The 16,536-nt window shown below is 53.3% G+C and overlaps 6 protein-coding genes across 6 annotated transcripts; 5 read left to right on the top strand and 1 right to left on the bottom strand.

The window, feature by feature from the left end:
- Window positions 1-247: 247 nt before the first annotated feature.
- J4E90_008488 (uncharacterized protein) lies at window positions 248-5,134 on the top strand (the record flags this gene model as incomplete). Its single annotated transcript, XM_051438013.1, has 1 exon — window positions 248-5,134. The coding sequence occupies one exon, from the start codon at window positions 248-250 to the stop codon at window positions 5,132-5,134; it is 4,887 nt and encodes a 1,628-aa protein (XP_051288012.1).
- Window positions 5,135-8,362: 3,228 nt separating this feature from the next.
- J4E90_008487 (uncharacterized protein) lies at window positions 8,363-9,322 on the top strand (the record flags this gene model as incomplete). The annotated part of the gene is made up of 3 exons (XM_051438012.1): window positions 8,363-8,485; window positions 8,549-8,640; window positions 9,295-9,322. 3 exons carry the CDS (start codon window positions 8,363-8,365, stop codon window positions 9,320-9,322), a joined length of 243 nt encoding a protein of 80 aa, XP_051288011.1.
- Window positions 9,323-9,760: 438 nt separating this feature from the next.
- Window positions 9,761-10,121, top strand: J4E90_008486 (uncharacterized protein; the record flags this gene model as incomplete). The annotated part of the gene is given in 2 exon segments (XM_051438011.1): window positions 9,761-9,766; window positions 9,783-10,121. 2 exon segments carry the CDS (start codon window positions 9,761-9,763, stop codon window positions 10,119-10,121), a joined length of 345 nt encoding a protein of 114 aa, XP_051288010.1.
- A 1,781-nt stretch (window positions 10,122-11,902) lies between these two features.
- Window positions 11,903-12,595, top strand: J4E90_008485 (uncharacterized protein; the record flags this gene model as incomplete). The annotated part of the gene is made up of 1 exon (XM_051438010.1): window positions 11,903-12,595. One exon carries the CDS (start codon window positions 11,903-11,905, stop codon window positions 12,593-12,595), a length of 693 nt encoding a protein of 230 aa, XP_051288009.1.
- An 887-nt stretch (window positions 12,596-13,482) lies between these two features.
- J4E90_008484 (uncharacterized protein) lies at window positions 13,483-14,753 on the top strand (the record flags this gene model as incomplete). Its single annotated transcript, XM_051438009.1, has 3 exons — window positions 13,483-13,486; window positions 13,552-13,624; window positions 13,700-14,753. The coding sequence occupies 3 exons, from the start codon at window positions 13,483-13,485 to the stop codon at window positions 14,751-14,753; spliced, it is 1,131 nt and encodes a 376-aa protein (XP_051288008.1).
- A 135-nt stretch (window positions 14,754-14,888) lies between these two features.
- J4E90_008483 (uncharacterized protein) lies at window positions 14,889-16,505 on the bottom strand (the record flags this gene model as incomplete). Its single annotated transcript, XM_051438008.1, has 2 exons — window positions 14,889-16,158; window positions 16,501-16,505. The coding sequence occupies 2 exons, from the start codon at window positions 16,503-16,505 to the stop codon at window positions 14,889-14,891; spliced, it is 1,275 nt and encodes a 424-aa protein (XP_051288007.1).
- Between the last annotated feature and the right edge of the window lie 31 nt (window positions 16,506-16,536).

Below are 16,536 nucleotides of genomic sequence, written 5' to 3'. Positions count from 1 at the left end.
TTCAGCATTCGGAAGGATCTCGATGAACCTGAGCTTATTCTACAGGGCACAGATCCAGCCGGTCGTATCTGCCGTGGGTACACGCTGCCTCAGCAATTGGTGCCAAGGCCTAGCTTACCACTGGGTATGGCGCGCGACGATCATCATCGCGCTCACCAGTGTATGTACTGTAGGCTGGATCATGGCCGCTCAAGCATATCCCGCACATAAGGTCCGGTCCTCATTTACATTCGCAACTAGTTTCATGATGATGTACGTCCTAGGCACGAATGGGGTTCTGGCATGCACCCAGGACTATGGCATTATCTTTGCGACTGTCCTTGTCATACTTCTACTTCTAGCCCACTGGCGGCCGGCTCCGATCGTGGCCCGAGATTCTCCCAATGAACTGCTCCCTAATCGGCCGGATGAAGTTATGGTTCCTGGCTCTGCGCCACCAAGCCCTCCCGCAGCACAAATCCCCGCCCCTACCAGTGGCGTCGAAGATCCAGAGCAAGTAGACCCCCAAAGTGGAGAGCCTGATACTCCCAATCAGCCACCAGACGCACAGCCGGCGCAGGCACCTCAGCCACCCAGCAATAGTCAGGCAGTTGATCTTCAGGATGAGGACCTATCAGGGCTGCCAGACGAAGTAGACGCGTTGCCCACTCAACAACAGGCTTCGCCTGTACAGACTCCCGTGGGAACGCCAGCACGGGAGCAATCGATTGAGACTCCGGATCAGGCTGAGGCTCATACTGAGACGCCCACCGCAGATGCATGGACACAGACAAACGCATCTCTTCCTTGGCTACAGCGCTGTATGACTTGGCTCTTCGACAGTGAGGCGGCGCGCACAGCAAGAGAAAATGCTATTGAGGCAGCTAGGGCTGCTGCTGAGCAGGAGCATAAGGACTTCCTAGAGCAATCTGGTCTGGCGAGCGGTGCAGAACACGAGGAGCCACAATCGTCAAACGACGCCAGCGAAAGTCCAGCTGCTGATTCTTCGATGATATCTCAGCCTACAGAGACTGAGCAACAGCACCGGGCTACTGTTGAAGCTGAGAAACCTGAGGAAGCAATGGCAGCTATCCCATCAGAGACGACAACTGAAGCTATTCCAGACCCTGCGGCTCAGCTGCCAGTGACATCGGTGGGTGCTGATACATCGGCATCTTTGCGTACCCTCACTCCAGCCGCCACGTTCAAACATACTCCTCTGTTCGAGCCTACTCCTCTGACAACGACCACTCCCTCTACCATCGCTACTCCTGCGATACCAGCCATTTCCTCCAATTCTCTGGTTGTACCTACTCCCGTCATTACGCCTACCGATGTACCAAAGTCTGCCACATACACTACTGAGCCTTCGTCATCGCTTGACATCACGTTCGATCTTCCTACCATCGTAGTCAACGCACCAGAACCTGAGACGCAAGATGGATACACGCCCATGACATTTGTTCCCATTGAGATGATGGAACTCGCTACACCCGCCAAGCACACGCCTCCCAAGGACCCTGCTTCAGAATCTGTCAATGCACCAGATCACCAAGCTCTAGCCGCTGGTCTAGTGCAAGGTCAGGGAGAGGACGATGGGCAAGACGATGGGCAAGATGGTGTGCAAGAAAGCGACGAAGAGGAAGACGAGGTCGAAGGCGAAGAAGAGTTCGATTTCGGTGGGAGTCCCACGATAGGCACATCAGCTCCGCTACAGCCAGCGAGTCCTATAGATGCCGAGATTGCTGCAGCACTTGAGAGGCAACGCGAGGAGGTGCGAAGAGAGGCTGAGCAGAAGAAGGTCTTGACTCCTATGGAGGTTGCTTCTGGTGGAGCACCAGCGCCTGGTGACGGTGATGACGACGAAAATGGCAACCATGATGGAGAAGGTGACGACTCTTCACACAATACGCCGATATCTGGTGCCCCGAAGCATGCCACTCCTGAACCCGGCAATGAACCTTCTTCGCCAACGGATATGCCAATGAGAGGCACGAACGACGACCCTCCAGCAGCTACGCCCACGACCAGTGTCAATGAAACTGTCCCCGACTTACTCTCGCAACCAGCTCCCGGCACGGCAAATAGTCGTCCTTGGGCCCCTTTCAGCTCGCTTCCTTCCAGCAGGACTGAGCCGCCTATGTTCACAGAAGAGGAACTTAAGACGCAATTCGCCCTTCCTGCCATCTACAATCGGCCTGCCGCTCGGCCCACAGACCCTGCGCATCCAGACTCCGCAGAACAGTGGCGTAACAGGCTGCTGGGAGGCCCTAGTACGTTGACCATTATGAGGCGAGAACGTGAAGCTGCGGCTCGAAGGGCTGGTGGGGATGGTGGAGATGCGCCGCCTGGCCCTGGTGGTTCTTCTGGTGGAAACGGCGGCGGCGGTAGTGGGGGTGGAGGTGGCAGTGATGATCCCCCCTCTCCTTTCGATCCATCGCGCGGTAGTGGAGGCGCGAACCCTCCATCGCCGTCGGGTTCAGCTGGCTCAGGACCTATGGAGGGGATCGACGAGGCTTCTTCGAGCGACGAGGGGCAGAACGGTGAGAGCGATCCCCATAGTCATAACAATGATGACAGTCAGACTTTGAACAACCAAGCTGACACCAACGATCAGATGGATAATGGCGACGACGGTAATGAGGGTGGTGGCGACAATAATGGCGATTCATCCGCACAGCCTGGAGCTTCCAACGATGCTGGCATTCCCATGACTACTACGCCCGCGGCCTTTGATACTACTGCCACGCCTGACGACGATGGAGATGTCGATATGTCCGATCTATTCAATGTCGATATGTCCGATACCGATTTGGACGATATCAATATGGACAACATCAATCTGGATAACATCAACTTGGACGGCATCGATTTCGACAAGATCGCCAACTCTGGCTTCAACAATGAGCAAACGCCAACCACCACCACCGATGGCATGAGGAGACAGCTGGTGCCTCTCGAGGGACTAGAACAAAACAGCGAAATGCCAACAAGTCTGTATCTGTCTCCCGAGGACGAGCAATACGGTGAAATGGCAGAACAAAACATATTCGCTGATATTGACGCGTATGAGGCGCAGAATGGGCCTATCGAGAATCCACCTCCCATGTTTGAGCCTCAGCAGTATCCGACAGACGGGGAAAGCTTCGATCATCTTCTCGGAAACGGCGGCGATGATTGTCCTTTACCGAACCAGCAGCCATCGGTCATTGTTCCTGGGCCTCTTAAGGATGCGCCAGATGCGTTTGACCCATTCTCGAACGCGAACTGGAGTGCCGAATTTGGGGATGCTACGCAAACTGAACAGGGTGACGATGTGTCAGATCAAGAGATCGTTCGTGCCGCCGTTGCAAAGGCATTTGGAGAAGATCAGGGGCCGGCACGAGATGGTCTAACTCCACCACCATCAACACACGGAGACGACATTGATCTCGAAGACTACGGAGTTGCTGAAGACAATGAGGAACTCATCGCTGGGCTTTCGAATGTCGATCTTAGCGTTGACCAGACCGACAACAATGACAAAGCACGAGTCTCGCCAGATTCAGGAACTCAACGAGTATGGGACAGTGACTTCAACAAAGCTCCGGACAACGCTGAACATGAATACAAACACCCAGTTGAGTTCACGACTATCAGACCGAGAACACGCTGTGTACAACTTCGGGAGGACCACAGGATCGTAGAGAATCCCGAACATGCGGAAAATCGATCAGCCGGCATGGAGTCGCTAGACGAACTCACCGGGCGCCAAGGTCAAGTCTTCCGGGAAGTTCCCATGGACACGTACGAAATGCGAGGAGAAAGTCACGACGACTACAAAGATGCACAAGAGCTGATGGCATGGTTTGACCCAGATGCTGGAGGTGCTGAACCTCGAGGTGATCCCTTGCCAGCTGGTTCTGACGATGGTAGCGCGTTGTCGGACGAAATCGATGACGATGAACTGGACAAGCTTGCCAAAGAAGTGGAAAAGGATCAGTTGGATGAACTGAATAAAGCGTCCAAGAGAACACGAGACCTTTCTGATGACTCAGATTTAGAAGCATCGGAAAAGATTCCAGATGATCCAGCAACTCCCCAGAAGGAGAGTTCAGGTGCACGAGCTGGTACTCCGAAGAAGGGCCGCTTCAGAGGTCCAGTCTCATTTGATACTGAGGAAGAAGCTCGTTTTGAGAAGAACGATGTGGAAAAGATCAAAGACCTTCCAATATGGCAGAAGCTGAAGGAGGCCAAAAACACATCGACGAGTCCACCGCCGGCGCAACCATCTCCAGTCGCTAATCCTGGTCTTCCGCCTCGCCCGACTACACAAAGTACACTTAGCGCGCCGTCGATGTCAAGCTCGAATTTTATTTCCCCATTTTCGTATGACAGACCGCCGCCGCCTTCACCTCTAGCAGGTGGTTTCGCACCGGGAGGTTACGCACGCTCGTATAACCCAGTCACTTTGCACGAGAGGAAGAGCACGTCTCCTTATGCAGGTATACCGACTCTCGGCAGCCTTAGTACACCACGCGGTCAAAGTGGTAATGCAACACCGTCTCCTCGGAGTTCAAGCTACCCAGCCATGAAGCTGCCCGACGCTGCACTATCGAACGCAAGAAGCTTGCTCAAGCCGGCATCCGCCCGCCATCGTGCACAACCTACAGCAGGTACAGCGACTACAGATTCCCCGGTCGCCTCGCCCGCGTCCAGGCCCATGCAGTCTTCGGCGGGCATGAAATCAAGCAATTTACCGACTACTCCGCCAGCTTACGACCCGACACAGCCTGCGGCGGGATACACCCCGAAATCAGCGTCAGACTTCCGGGCCCAGTTACTACCCTTGTCTGGATTGAGTGTACCACAGAAGCCATTACCACAGCTCAGTGCGATAACACATCCGGGTAGGCCCGCAGCGCAAGATGAAGATGCGGCTGGAGACCAGACCTCGCAAACTCCTGGAGGCGATGACAAAAACGATTACGATAGCGATGTTGACAGCATTTACGGTCACGACAAAGAGAAACCTCAGCAATCCTATCAGCGACAACAATCGGGCAATGCTGCGCAAACGAGTGCCCCAGCTCCTGGAACTCCCACTGTAACTGTGATAACGAGCCTGTCGTTGACGACGAAGACGCCAATATGGGCGGTTGTAGCCCGCCTATAGCCAAGGATAGCCCGTCGTCGTGAAATCTCCATGGGGTGCGCAATTGATGTGGCGTTCAAGCCACAGAACAGAAGTGCAGTCCTCAACGCCATATCTGCGTCGTACCCGGTGACCAAATGGACCCACTCTAGCGACCCACGCCTATTCCAGCACCAAACTGAAGAGCGTCGGCCAGGTTTCTACACCTCCGTCTTTACATCATGGGTTTTCGGACCAACTATTGGTTAGGGCAATTAGCGATGTATTGAGCGGGTATACCATGAAGTCTAGTTTTAGGTGCAACCGCTGGTGGAGTCTCAGGGTATAGACTGGAGAGGGTGTCTGGTACGTGTTTGATAAGACGCGCCAGCCAACACACGTTGATTCAGAGCCTGTGGAGTTTCCCAAACGTTGTTTGATGTTGTTGAGGATCAGAAAATTGTGTTTCGGACGGCAAAAGAGTGAACAGCGAGAGTCATTACGGAAGAGAGGTGTGAGACCATATTCTTAGTAACTCGAGACCAGTCAAACGTGCTGTCTTTCTCAGCTTATCAATTTCTGTTCGCATAGCTATCATCTTCCAAACCCCTGCGCTACTGTAAAGGCGGCTATGTTTGCGTCTTATCTGCCTGTGCTGGTAATGTGTTGGCTGGTTGTAAAATCATGGCTCAGCCCCACAGTTCCACCATGCCATCCCTGACATTCGTCGGAACTTCTCAACCGACCGCGGCTTTGCGCATCACATGCCGATATTCATATTTTTGCCAATGTTGCTATACCGTTGTTCTGCTCCAAAAACTCATGTGGTACTGGGGGAATTTGCTGTTGAGACGGAGAGACCCGCCTCATCTACCACCTTCCACCACGGCGCCCTCTACGAATCGACTACGTACGACCGGGTCTTTGATGCTTGCGGTATCTCCTCTGCGGAGGACCTTGGTATATGGCATGTCATGTGTTGCAGATATTGGAAATGGCCCGCTGCTCGCTCTGCGTTATCGCAGCACGGGTGGATGACCTGGATGCTGGTTAAAGGATGGTATTGCACACCAATGTGGACTAACTGGCAAAAATGTATATGGCTCTCACCGCAGATCCGTCTATATCTGAAGAGAACAACCCAACATCCACACCACAAGTCACCAAGATGAAGTTCACATTCGCCCTCATCGCTCTCTTCACCACCGCAACCCTCGCCGCCCCTCCCCTGTACGACGTCCCTACCTCAAGCGGTGCCATGCCCAGAGGCTCCCTAAAAGGTCTTCCACCACCCAGCACTTGCTTCTGGTGCGGTGTCAGATATATGGAATGCATGGACGTACGTCCCTTCTCCTCCCCCCATTAACTTTTCCACACGCTTGTAGATCGCTAACCCAACCCCCGACAGAAATACGTAGACAGCTACAACTACTACTTGGACAGGCCAACCAATATCACTCAGTTCTACGAGAGTCAGTGGAAATGCGTGGATTTGATGGAGAATCATTATGGTCCGTGTGTTCGGCGTCAGTGTAAGGTGACTTTTGGGAAATTCGGGGAGCCGCATTGGCATCATCATGCGTAGGGGCGTAGGATGGCTGGTATGAGAACGAAAGGCTATCGGGTATCTATTTGCGAATTGCTCTGGATGTTTTAGGGGGCACTGCAGATGTGGAACGATTGGGTTTGGCAGGATGCACAATAACCCAAAGGGATCATCTCTCCCGCGATTAGATCTCGATGATTAGACGCATTGTTGTCATCATCCATCAACAAAGATATCCCCACTAGATTGCAATCTACAATGGTACTAAACGCTGATCCACTTCGTTGTCACAAGAGCAGCGTCCCTGTGATACAAATGGGGTCCTCGAACGCGAAACTCTGGCACCAAGTTAACCAGCAAACGAGGTGAACAACGACCAGCATAGTGTTGAGAAGAGACTCCTAGTTTCGCTCCACACCGATGATGTATTCTCCACGGCGAGTTCTTGTTGAGCACCAATGACGCTAACACTACGTGTGAGTGCCAATAGGGAGACTTCAGCATGTTCGCCTAGAGACACAGCATATAAAATGCGCGCATACTCACAAATCTAATTTTCGTCTCCCCTTCCTTCAACCCAACACCAACACTACCACCCGGCCCATCTTCAAACCCCCCACAAGGCCGATCTACCACATCTGTGTCAACATGAAGATCACCACCCTCATCATCGCAGCACTCAGCACCGCCGCTCTCGCCTCAGAAAGCCAATTCGAATTCTCGCACTCGTGTAACACCTGCTTTCAGATGTGGAATGAATGCATGGCCGTAAGTCCTCCAGTTCCAACACAAACTTACCCAGTTGCTGACATGTCTTATAGGACAAATGCCCTTCGTTCGAACTCAACGAGGAGTGCTCGTTCCAGTGCCAAACTTGGCTGTGCAATTCAGGCACAATTGGCGAATGGTGTGAAATCTGGTGTGGCAACTACTACTTCTTGAACTGTCATGGATGGAGTGAGAAACCCAAGTTCCCACCACCCGACCTGCGCATTCATGGGCCATGATCGTCCAACCATTACGGGAGATTGAGACCATGTCGACGGGGGGGAGCGGATACCGGAATGGGGCGAAGTACTTTGGAAATGCTTTGCGCTGACAGTCTCATGGTATATGGAAGTGCTAGACTGGTTGCGACGACGATGCGCATTCATGGCTGGTCAAGCAGAATACATGAGACTTTGGATACGTTGCACGGAGCAAATGACATTCCTGAATTAGGAGATGTTTCATTATTGCTCTCTCCATCGGCTTGTAGGGTAATAATACTGCTTTTCTCCAATCAAGAAGCTCTTGCTATCCATGGACGAAACCGCCACTATCCGGGAACTCAGAGATTCCGTTACTAACAACGCATTTGCCAATACCTATGACCTATCTCAGGTGAGAGAGATTGGCAGGGCACAGACCTTTAACTCTCGGCTTCGCAGCAACTCCAGCAGCTGCGAAGTAGCTGCCGCTCCCTCACCGCGCGTTATCTAGGTATCTCTCACTCACCGCGGGTCGCCGCTCCCTCACCGCGAGTTACGCAGCTGCCCATCTACCATACCTAGAGCTCCGCTTCTCCCTGCTCTCCCCACGGGTATATAATCCCGCCCATCCTCCCTCTCTCCTCTTCTCTCCTCCACCAACGATCAAACACTCAAAACACTCAACGTCTACCTCACCACAAAACAAACTCCATCAACCACAACAACTCCATCAACATCTACCCACTCGCAAGCATGAAGCTCTCCATCCTCATTCTGGCAGCTGCCTCCGCCCTCGTCCTCGCCGGCCCCGAGAAGAAGGAAGACTCCGTTCTGTGCAAGAAGTGCTACATCTACAGCCTTGAACACTGCGAGAAGGTAAGTTGTCGCAGCCCCGAGCCCGTATTCTTTGGTGCTCAGCCCAGAAACTAACTTCAATAGGACGTCTGCAAGGACAAACTTGACGACCGCGGGCACAAATTCTTTGGATGGTATAAGTGCATGAGCGACTGTGACCGCAACGACACCTGCAAGTACGTACCTGCAGGCGAGACAGTTGCTTGCGGCGATGAGTGCACCCATCATGCTTCTTGCTCCCTTCCCGAACCCAATTAGGATATCTATCTCGGGTATCACGGCAGTGGATGAACATCAGTGAGGCATGCAAGGCAACGGGTAGCATGGAGGCTGGGATGAGAATTTGTCTTGGCTGAATGCCTGTCATCATTGCGAATATGGGAAACTGATCATGGACGGGACTTGGTGGCATGATACATCCTTGGTAAATTTACCTAAAGATGAATGTCAACTACACACTTACACATACTGAACTTTTGCATGTGAATGTGAATGTATCTGAGCAAAAGTGACGCGTCTATAACGTCCTCTCCTCGCCTGAAACCACCTTTCTGACGTCTGTCCACTGTGAGGACCTCGGCAGGGTTCAGATAAGCGCAACTAATCCATAGCTTTCTTCCCTTAATCCAACCTCCCGCTTGTCTGCGTTCGACGCTGGTGGCCATGCCTTCCGATACACTCAAAGCTATGTCGCCGATAGTCGAAAGTGAAGGCATTCATTGTTACCGTGGTCAGCTGACGTGACCCACATGCAACTGGAAGTCCAGACCCGATGCTAATGGAACGCATCGAGAGTGAGGAAACGAGGAACAGCTGACTTCGAGTTGTAGAATGCCCACGAGCTCGGGTGGGTCGTAATGAGGCGAGTGAATGACAAAAGGTACAAACAGACCCGGCAATGAGTGTGTTGTGGTGTTTTCTCTTGTAATAATAAAATCGCCACCGACTCTCATGTTGTTTTTAATGATGTATTCAGCCGTCCAGTAGTAAGCTGCATAGTGAACTTCTGAGTTGTTGCGTTCATCTACATGTTACGTCATTCTTGCATGTAGCCGTCCTTACGTGTAATTTCTTTTCCCTTACATGTAGTAATCCTTACATGTAGTTATGCATTCTTGAGTTCAACCTTGCATGTTGTTGGAATATGCGGTTGCAATATGCGCTCATGCTTAACACAAGCATTAACGCCCTTGACATAAACGTGCTTCAACCGCGTGAAATGGCTCGCCCATGCGCCAATTCCACAACACCTCTCCCCACTCTAGTCCGTATCAACATCTACATTCTTTCATTACCATGTCGGTACATCGCTACCTAGAACATCACCCAAGATGCATATAAACCCACGATGCGCTGCCCCAAGAACATCCCTCTCTCCATCCGCCATCGACACAATCTCCTCAACCACACACCCAATTACACACCAAACCAAACCACACCCACTCCACCAAACATGAAGTACACCACCCCCCTCCTCCTCTTCATCGCGGCCCTCACCACCGCCAACCCCGTCACCTCCCCCTCCGCCAACGCCATCACCTCGGCCAACCCGCTCGTCGCCCGTGACCCCATCTGCGACAAGTGCAACAAGGAGTTCGAGGACTGCCAGAAGGTAATACCCCCCTTTTCCCATCTCTTCCAGTGTGACTTGAACTAATCATTGTGTGTGTGGAACTAGACTTGGGTCTGTTGGATCAACCCGAGGATGTGTATCATTACTTGCCACAACGACGTTTGTCGTAATGACGCTGCGTGCAGGGAGCACTGTGGGTGGAAGTGCCCTTAGACTGGGGTTTGTGGGTGCGAGAGGGCATTGGAGATTGGAGAGACGGTGGGATTGAGGGATTGAGGGAGGAATGAGACTAAGGCTGGTTGGCAAGGATGGAGTCTGAGGGAGCGGGTTGAGGTGGAGAGCGATGCTTATATGTTGTTGTTGGAATATGTACGCATCCTTACTTTCTACAATTACCAATGCCCCTGACATAAAGTCGCGCGAAAGCGCTCACCAACCGTGTACCAATCTCACACCCTTACCCCACTGATCGTATCAAGCCTCCCATTCTTTCACTACCAACATTCGTATGCCGCCACGCAGATCAGTACCCCAGGTGATCCATGGAGGTGATTCAACCCCTCCGGCTACCTAACCTGACCCTCCAGCCCTGCGTATATATAACCCCCCAATCCGCTGCTCCAAGAAAGCCCCCTTCTCCCCATCCACCCTCAACTCAATCCCCTCAACCCCACACCACCCCCCACCCACCTCACCAACAATGCATTTCACAACCCCCCTCCTCCTCGCCCTCGCGGCCCTCACAACAGCCACCCCCCTCACCAACCCCGACGCCAGCCCCATCGCCGTCCCCATCGCCTCTCCCCAAGAGACCGGCCCGCCCGTCCAAGTTCCCACCTGCGACCAGTGCAAAGACAACTTCGAGCACTGCCTTCGTGTAAGTTCGATTCCCCATCCCCAATCCCCACAATTCCCCGAGAAGCATTGAACTAACTCGGGTGATTGATGATTAGTCTTGGCCCTGCTGGTTCAACCCAGCTACCTGCGATACGACTTGCCGCGCTGATACTTGCAAGGCGAGCAACTACTTCTGCCGGGACAACTGTGGGTGGAAGTGTCCTTAGGCTGGGGTTTGAGTATGCGAGTCTTCGATTCCACTGGGAAGAGGCTACTCTTGAGGTGGAATTGGGACTGTGGTTGTGAGGCAAAGGTTTAGTCTGAGATGGTGGTCCGTGATGGGCGACGCATGGCGATGGTGTAATCTTTGTGATATGGGTATGGTTCAGATCTTGGTCTTGATAAAAGGATAGCTGCTACAGCTGGTAGATCAGTATCGAGGAATAACACCAAGTCTTGTCAGTGAAATGAAACCATTAAGTGATAGTCTGTGCCAAGCCCTATAACGAAATCCTACCATAAACATCGGTCGGCTTATACCTGTCGCACTGCCCAGAGCCAAACATACTCGTAAAATCACTCATGAATATCGAGCTCGAACCCAGAGGACGTCGAAGCAAAAACAGTCTCAGTCGTCGCATGTACCCAACGCAGATCACCCTAGCCAAGCCCAAGCCTCAAGACCGAATACGAAGATTGACCTGCAGCGCCAAGAAAGCTAGGCTTCTCGCGGCCCGCAGATGATCACCAGCTAAACCGCATACCCCCATGGGTGTTGTCTCCGTCCGCCTTGGAATCTCTTGAAAGCTGTACACGCCCGTCTTGGCTGCTAATATGAATTGGCGGGTTGCGCTCCTCGTGGGCGGGTGATGTAGTGTCCAAGACTTGTCTAGTTGTATAAGTAGAGTTTTTGGTGCATTTGACCCGCTGGTGATGTCAATTGGGAGGGTGGAGGAGTGGTATTTAGGGTGCTTGTTTCCCATGTTGTGATGCATTCGTGTCCCATCTCTTGTACATTCATCGTCATTATGAGGCTCACTTTCGCAACTCTCTCCACGCTCCTGACGACCGCTACGACAGCATCGCCTCTTGCTCTCGAACCGCGTCAACAATGCAGTACATCCTGGAGCTACCCGTATACCGGCAGCGTAGCTCCCAGCAACTACAAGGCCTTTAACCTCGGTAGCTGCACTGCACAACTCACCTTCAACAAAGACCGATACGTAGGAGTGCAATGGGCATTCGAAGCCACGTACGCGGACGGCAGTCGTGCCGAACTCAAGCCCTTCCGCGACTTCGACAGCTTTGGCGTCAGCGATACCTTCTACCCCTACCTTGGCAACAACTTCCTCACTAAGTACCCTGGAAACTCTGCGTTCACGGCTGTGCATGAGTTCAGCAATGTTTGCAAGAACGGACAGGCGCCTGTCTCATGGCGGTTCTACACCACTTCAGGAACGTCGAATGGATGCTACACAACGGGGCAGATACGCGCTGTCGGTGGTCTTTCGCGTCCAGCCAAGGTTGCAGGCGTATCTCTGCGAAGGAGCAATGATGCCGGAGACTTCCAGGTCAGCTGGTCGCCGGTATCCAGCGCGACTGCGTATTCCGTCATTGTGGAGTACCCGACTGGTACGGATGAAGTTGGCAACCCCTACACGAACGTGAGGGGTGCACGCGTACAGGTGAGTCCGTCAATCGTCTTCGAAGGGCGATACTAATAGTCATGCCAGGGAACCTCGACTCAGATTGCGACTACGACGCGTAGACAGGATGTAGCGAGGAAGGCGATTGTTCACGCTGTCAACTCCCAGGGCGTGTGGTCGTTCACGAGCGATGTGCAGCCAGTGGTAGCAAACTGGTAGACGCTGTTGTGGGATATATTGTCAGATATGAGATGATTTTAGATACGAGCCACAGGGAGTCAGCGAGTCTTGCGTCGCAAATGTATCTCGTCTCGTCCAGGAATCGCGTGCGGAAAACATTGCCCGATCAGTCGACAAGATCCCTGCTTCAGCCACGAACAATTGTAAGGCTGTTATCGCGTTCAATATAAGTCGTGAAAACAAGACGATAGAATTTTACAGTACATCAGCAAGAGTACAAAGTGCGGTGAATCCAATCAAAGTGTGTTGACACGTGAAACGGCGGCCGACGGCACTGCCACATGGCAAGCGCGCCCGCTCCGGAAGAGCCGAGGCCAAAGCGCCAGGGTCGCGCGACAACGAATGCCATCTCCACACGGCTCCGCATTGTCATCGCATCATGCACGCCGTCCGCCATCCATTGCGCCGTTCTACTTTACCTAGTCTTTTGCTCCTGCCTGGCTGAATACCTTGTGCCTGCTCTTGAGGCACTCTCACGCACCGCCACACCAATCAATGCGCCGCTCCCCGTTTATGGGGGCGCGATATCCACGCTCGTAATGTCGGACTCGGTTGGTAGGTTTATCTGGGGTGGAATGGGATAGAAGGAGCTTTTGCTAATAGAGGTGAATATAGATCGAGTCTTTAGCCATGCGCTCAACACCGTCAACAAGATACGGACGGGGTCGCAGAAACCGCCGTCTGCGACCAGGTTACGCTTGTATGGGCTGTATAAGCAGGCCATGGGTACGTTGCCTCGAGGGAAATGATGCGGAGGGGGACTGTGCTACGACCAGAGCTGACCAAAACAGAGGGCGATGTCGACGGTATAATGGAATGTCCACGAGGGAATGATGACCAGTCGCAACGAGCACGGGAGAAATGGTATGTCACTTGGCGCATAGCACCATCCAAGTCCCCATCATGGAACGCATACATGACAGGACCTAACATCCCCAGGGACGCTTGGAAACAGCAGAACGGCCTCTCCCGCACCGAAGCCAAACGCCGCTACATCACCACCCTCATCGACACCATGCACAAGTACGCCTCGCCCTCACCCGACTCCCGAGAACTAGTCGCCGAGCTAGAATTCGTCTGGGACCAAGTCAAATCCAACGTGCCGTCCTCCTCCTCCTCCTCGCCGCTACGTACCTCCGACCACATAACCCCCGGCTACTCCCAGCACGAACTCGGCCAGAGCGGCCGCGCAGCCATGAACAGCAGCAACGAAATGGACGGCCCTCGAGACGAACCTGAACGCCGCGCCGTGCCCCTCCGCGTAAAATCACCAATGTCGCAATCCGAAGAAGAGCTCGAGGAAGAAGAAGCGGAAATCGAGCGTGAAGGCGAGGTCTTCGTCGACGCCCCAGACAGCCAATATAACCCCACATCCTACCCCGACGACGACGACAACGCCCCCGACCTCGAAGACGCAGGCGTACAAACCGATTTACAGCAGTTGATCCGCGCAGAACCAATACCTATACAGACGCCCACTCCCGCGCCACGGAATCGCGGCATGGGTGTGTTGGGCAAACCGATTCAGATGCCTATACCCGGTTTCGGCAGCACACCTGCCCCCGCTGTTGGAAACGGTGCCGCAGCAGCAGCGAAAGACAGCTCCCCGAAAGAATCAGTCGCAGACCAGAAATGGCGGAAACGCGTTGAGCAATCGCTCATGAAGATGACGGCGGAAGTCGCGGCACTACGCGAACAATTAGAAGCAAGAAGGCTGTTTGCACATTCAGTGCACTATCAGCTCTTTCGGGGCGTGTGGAGATGGGTGTGGGCGTGCTTCAAGCATGTTGCTGTTGATGTGTTTATATTGGGTATAGTGCTGTTGTGGATGCGGCGGAAGAAGGATAAGAGGCTGGAAGGGGCGATACGGGTGCTGCTGGGGGATGCGGTGGCGCAGATGCAGAGGGGTGGGGGGATGGTGTTTGGAAGGGTTAGGTTACCGCTTTTAGGAGGGGGGAAGAAAGGGGGGACGGGGACGGGGACGGGGACGTGAATTTAAGATGTTATGATATCAGGTGTTGTGCTGACTGTGGATTCGTTGCGTGTGGTTGATGGAATTTACTGCTGACGGTTCAGATACAGGGCCAACACTCTGCGACCTTGCAAAACAAGAATCGCTCTATCGTGTTTAATCCATCTCGCCGATCCCGCCTTTCTCCGTTCCACCCTCCCATTTCTCAATCATCTCAGGGAAACACTGCTTCAGTAGCACCTCCCCATACCCCTCAAACACCGCCTCAACCTCCTTCAAAACCTCCACAACACCCCCCTCCCCCTTCATCACACCAACAGATCCCAGTTTCACGCCATCGACCTGTGGCACGCGCGGCGCAGCAACGATAGCAAGGTTACTAATCGTACCAAGGAACATGATAAGCAGCATAACAATCGCTGCGTCATCTGAAAGCTGGGTGTAGAGCAAGGCTTGGCTCAAGAAAGCGCCGGCGATGAGGATGATGGGTGCCACACAGGGGTTTGAGGCGTTGGTGGATGTGTCGTGATGTGTGGTCGTGCTTTCGGTCTTGGTGAATGCAGTTGAGGAGGGCTGGATGATGTAGATGTGGCTGGGTGGGGAGTCGGTGTCGCGCATGAGTGCGTACGCGCCTTTCTGACTGTGCCGGGTAAAGGAAGCGTTTTTCTGAGCAGTCCAGACGGGTAGGCTGGCGGTAGCTTCGATAAGCAAGATTGATATGCTGAGTAGGAGGAGGGGTGAGAGATCGGCGTAGTACAACCAGAATGCGCCAGCAAGACAGAATTGGAGGATTGCGGTGATTAAGCTACCACTCTGCAGTAGGTTTCTGGGGGAAGTGGAAGCGGAGAAGGGTATGCCAGTGGGCTGGAGGACCTCAACGACGACCTCGCTATCCTGGTCAAACTTGCCATCGACGCTGGGCGGAACAGAGCGAAACTCCAGATCTCGGAGCAGCCTCGCAACAGCAAACTCCTTATTCGACCGTCTCTTCCCCGTCTTCATGTCCAAAACCTGCACATCGCACTCCGGTTTGGGCATCAAACCACCACTGCCGGACGTGACTGACGACAAGAGTGACAAGCTATACGCCAGCCACCCGAAACCGAAACATGGAGACTCTGTCTTCGAAATTGCAGTCGTGACAGCAAACGCCTTTTGAATGAGCTCAGGGCCGAGTAGCGTGAGTACGATAGCTAAAGGCGGTATACGTCCGGAGTCGCCGTTGCGATGCTCGGATCCAGGGCCAGTGGGACTGAGGTAGTAGTTTGCGACGTAGTCACCGATGTAAGCGATGAGAATTAGGAACGACATCTTGATGTTGGAGGCACGGGTGTTGGTACTGGGGAGAGCTCTGATGGATGGGGAAGTGGCGGTGCACTTTTCGAGATCGATATTTGCCATGATTTTCTTTCGCGGCTGTCGGACTCTGCGAATGGTTGTGTACCAAGTGTAATCCTGGGACCCTTGGTGAGGAAAGAGCGGTGGTTGGTGCGGAAAGTTGGGTTGTGCGCTCGTTCGGGGATTATCTGTAGTTCGGAGAGCGACGGTGAATTGGTGAGAGTGAAGGCGTTCACCCAATGTCACCCGCGACGCTGTGAATGACTCTCCAGCACTCTTCAATCTGTCGCTGGAGGTATTTGAGTGAGAAGAGCTTTTGCGTCTTGTTGTGAGATCAACATGATGACCAGGGAATCGCGCGATCCAATCGGGGCAGGTGCGAGGCAGGTGCAAACGACAGAGAACGCACGTGCGTCAGTGACTGCCGGACGCCATCCATGGATTGGACGAGGCTCACTGTGACGCA

Source organism: Alternaria incomplexa (assembly GCF_024043165.1).
Source record: "Alternaria incomplexa strain BMP 0042 chromosome Unknown scaffold_13, whole genome shotgun sequence".
Classification (NCBI taxonomy): Eukaryota; Fungi; Ascomycota; class Dothideomycetes; order Pleosporales; family Pleosporaceae; genus Alternaria; species Alternaria incomplexa.
The sequence above is the reverse complement of the archived record's forward strand: the minus strand, read 5'-3'. Positions and strand labels throughout refer to the sequence as shown.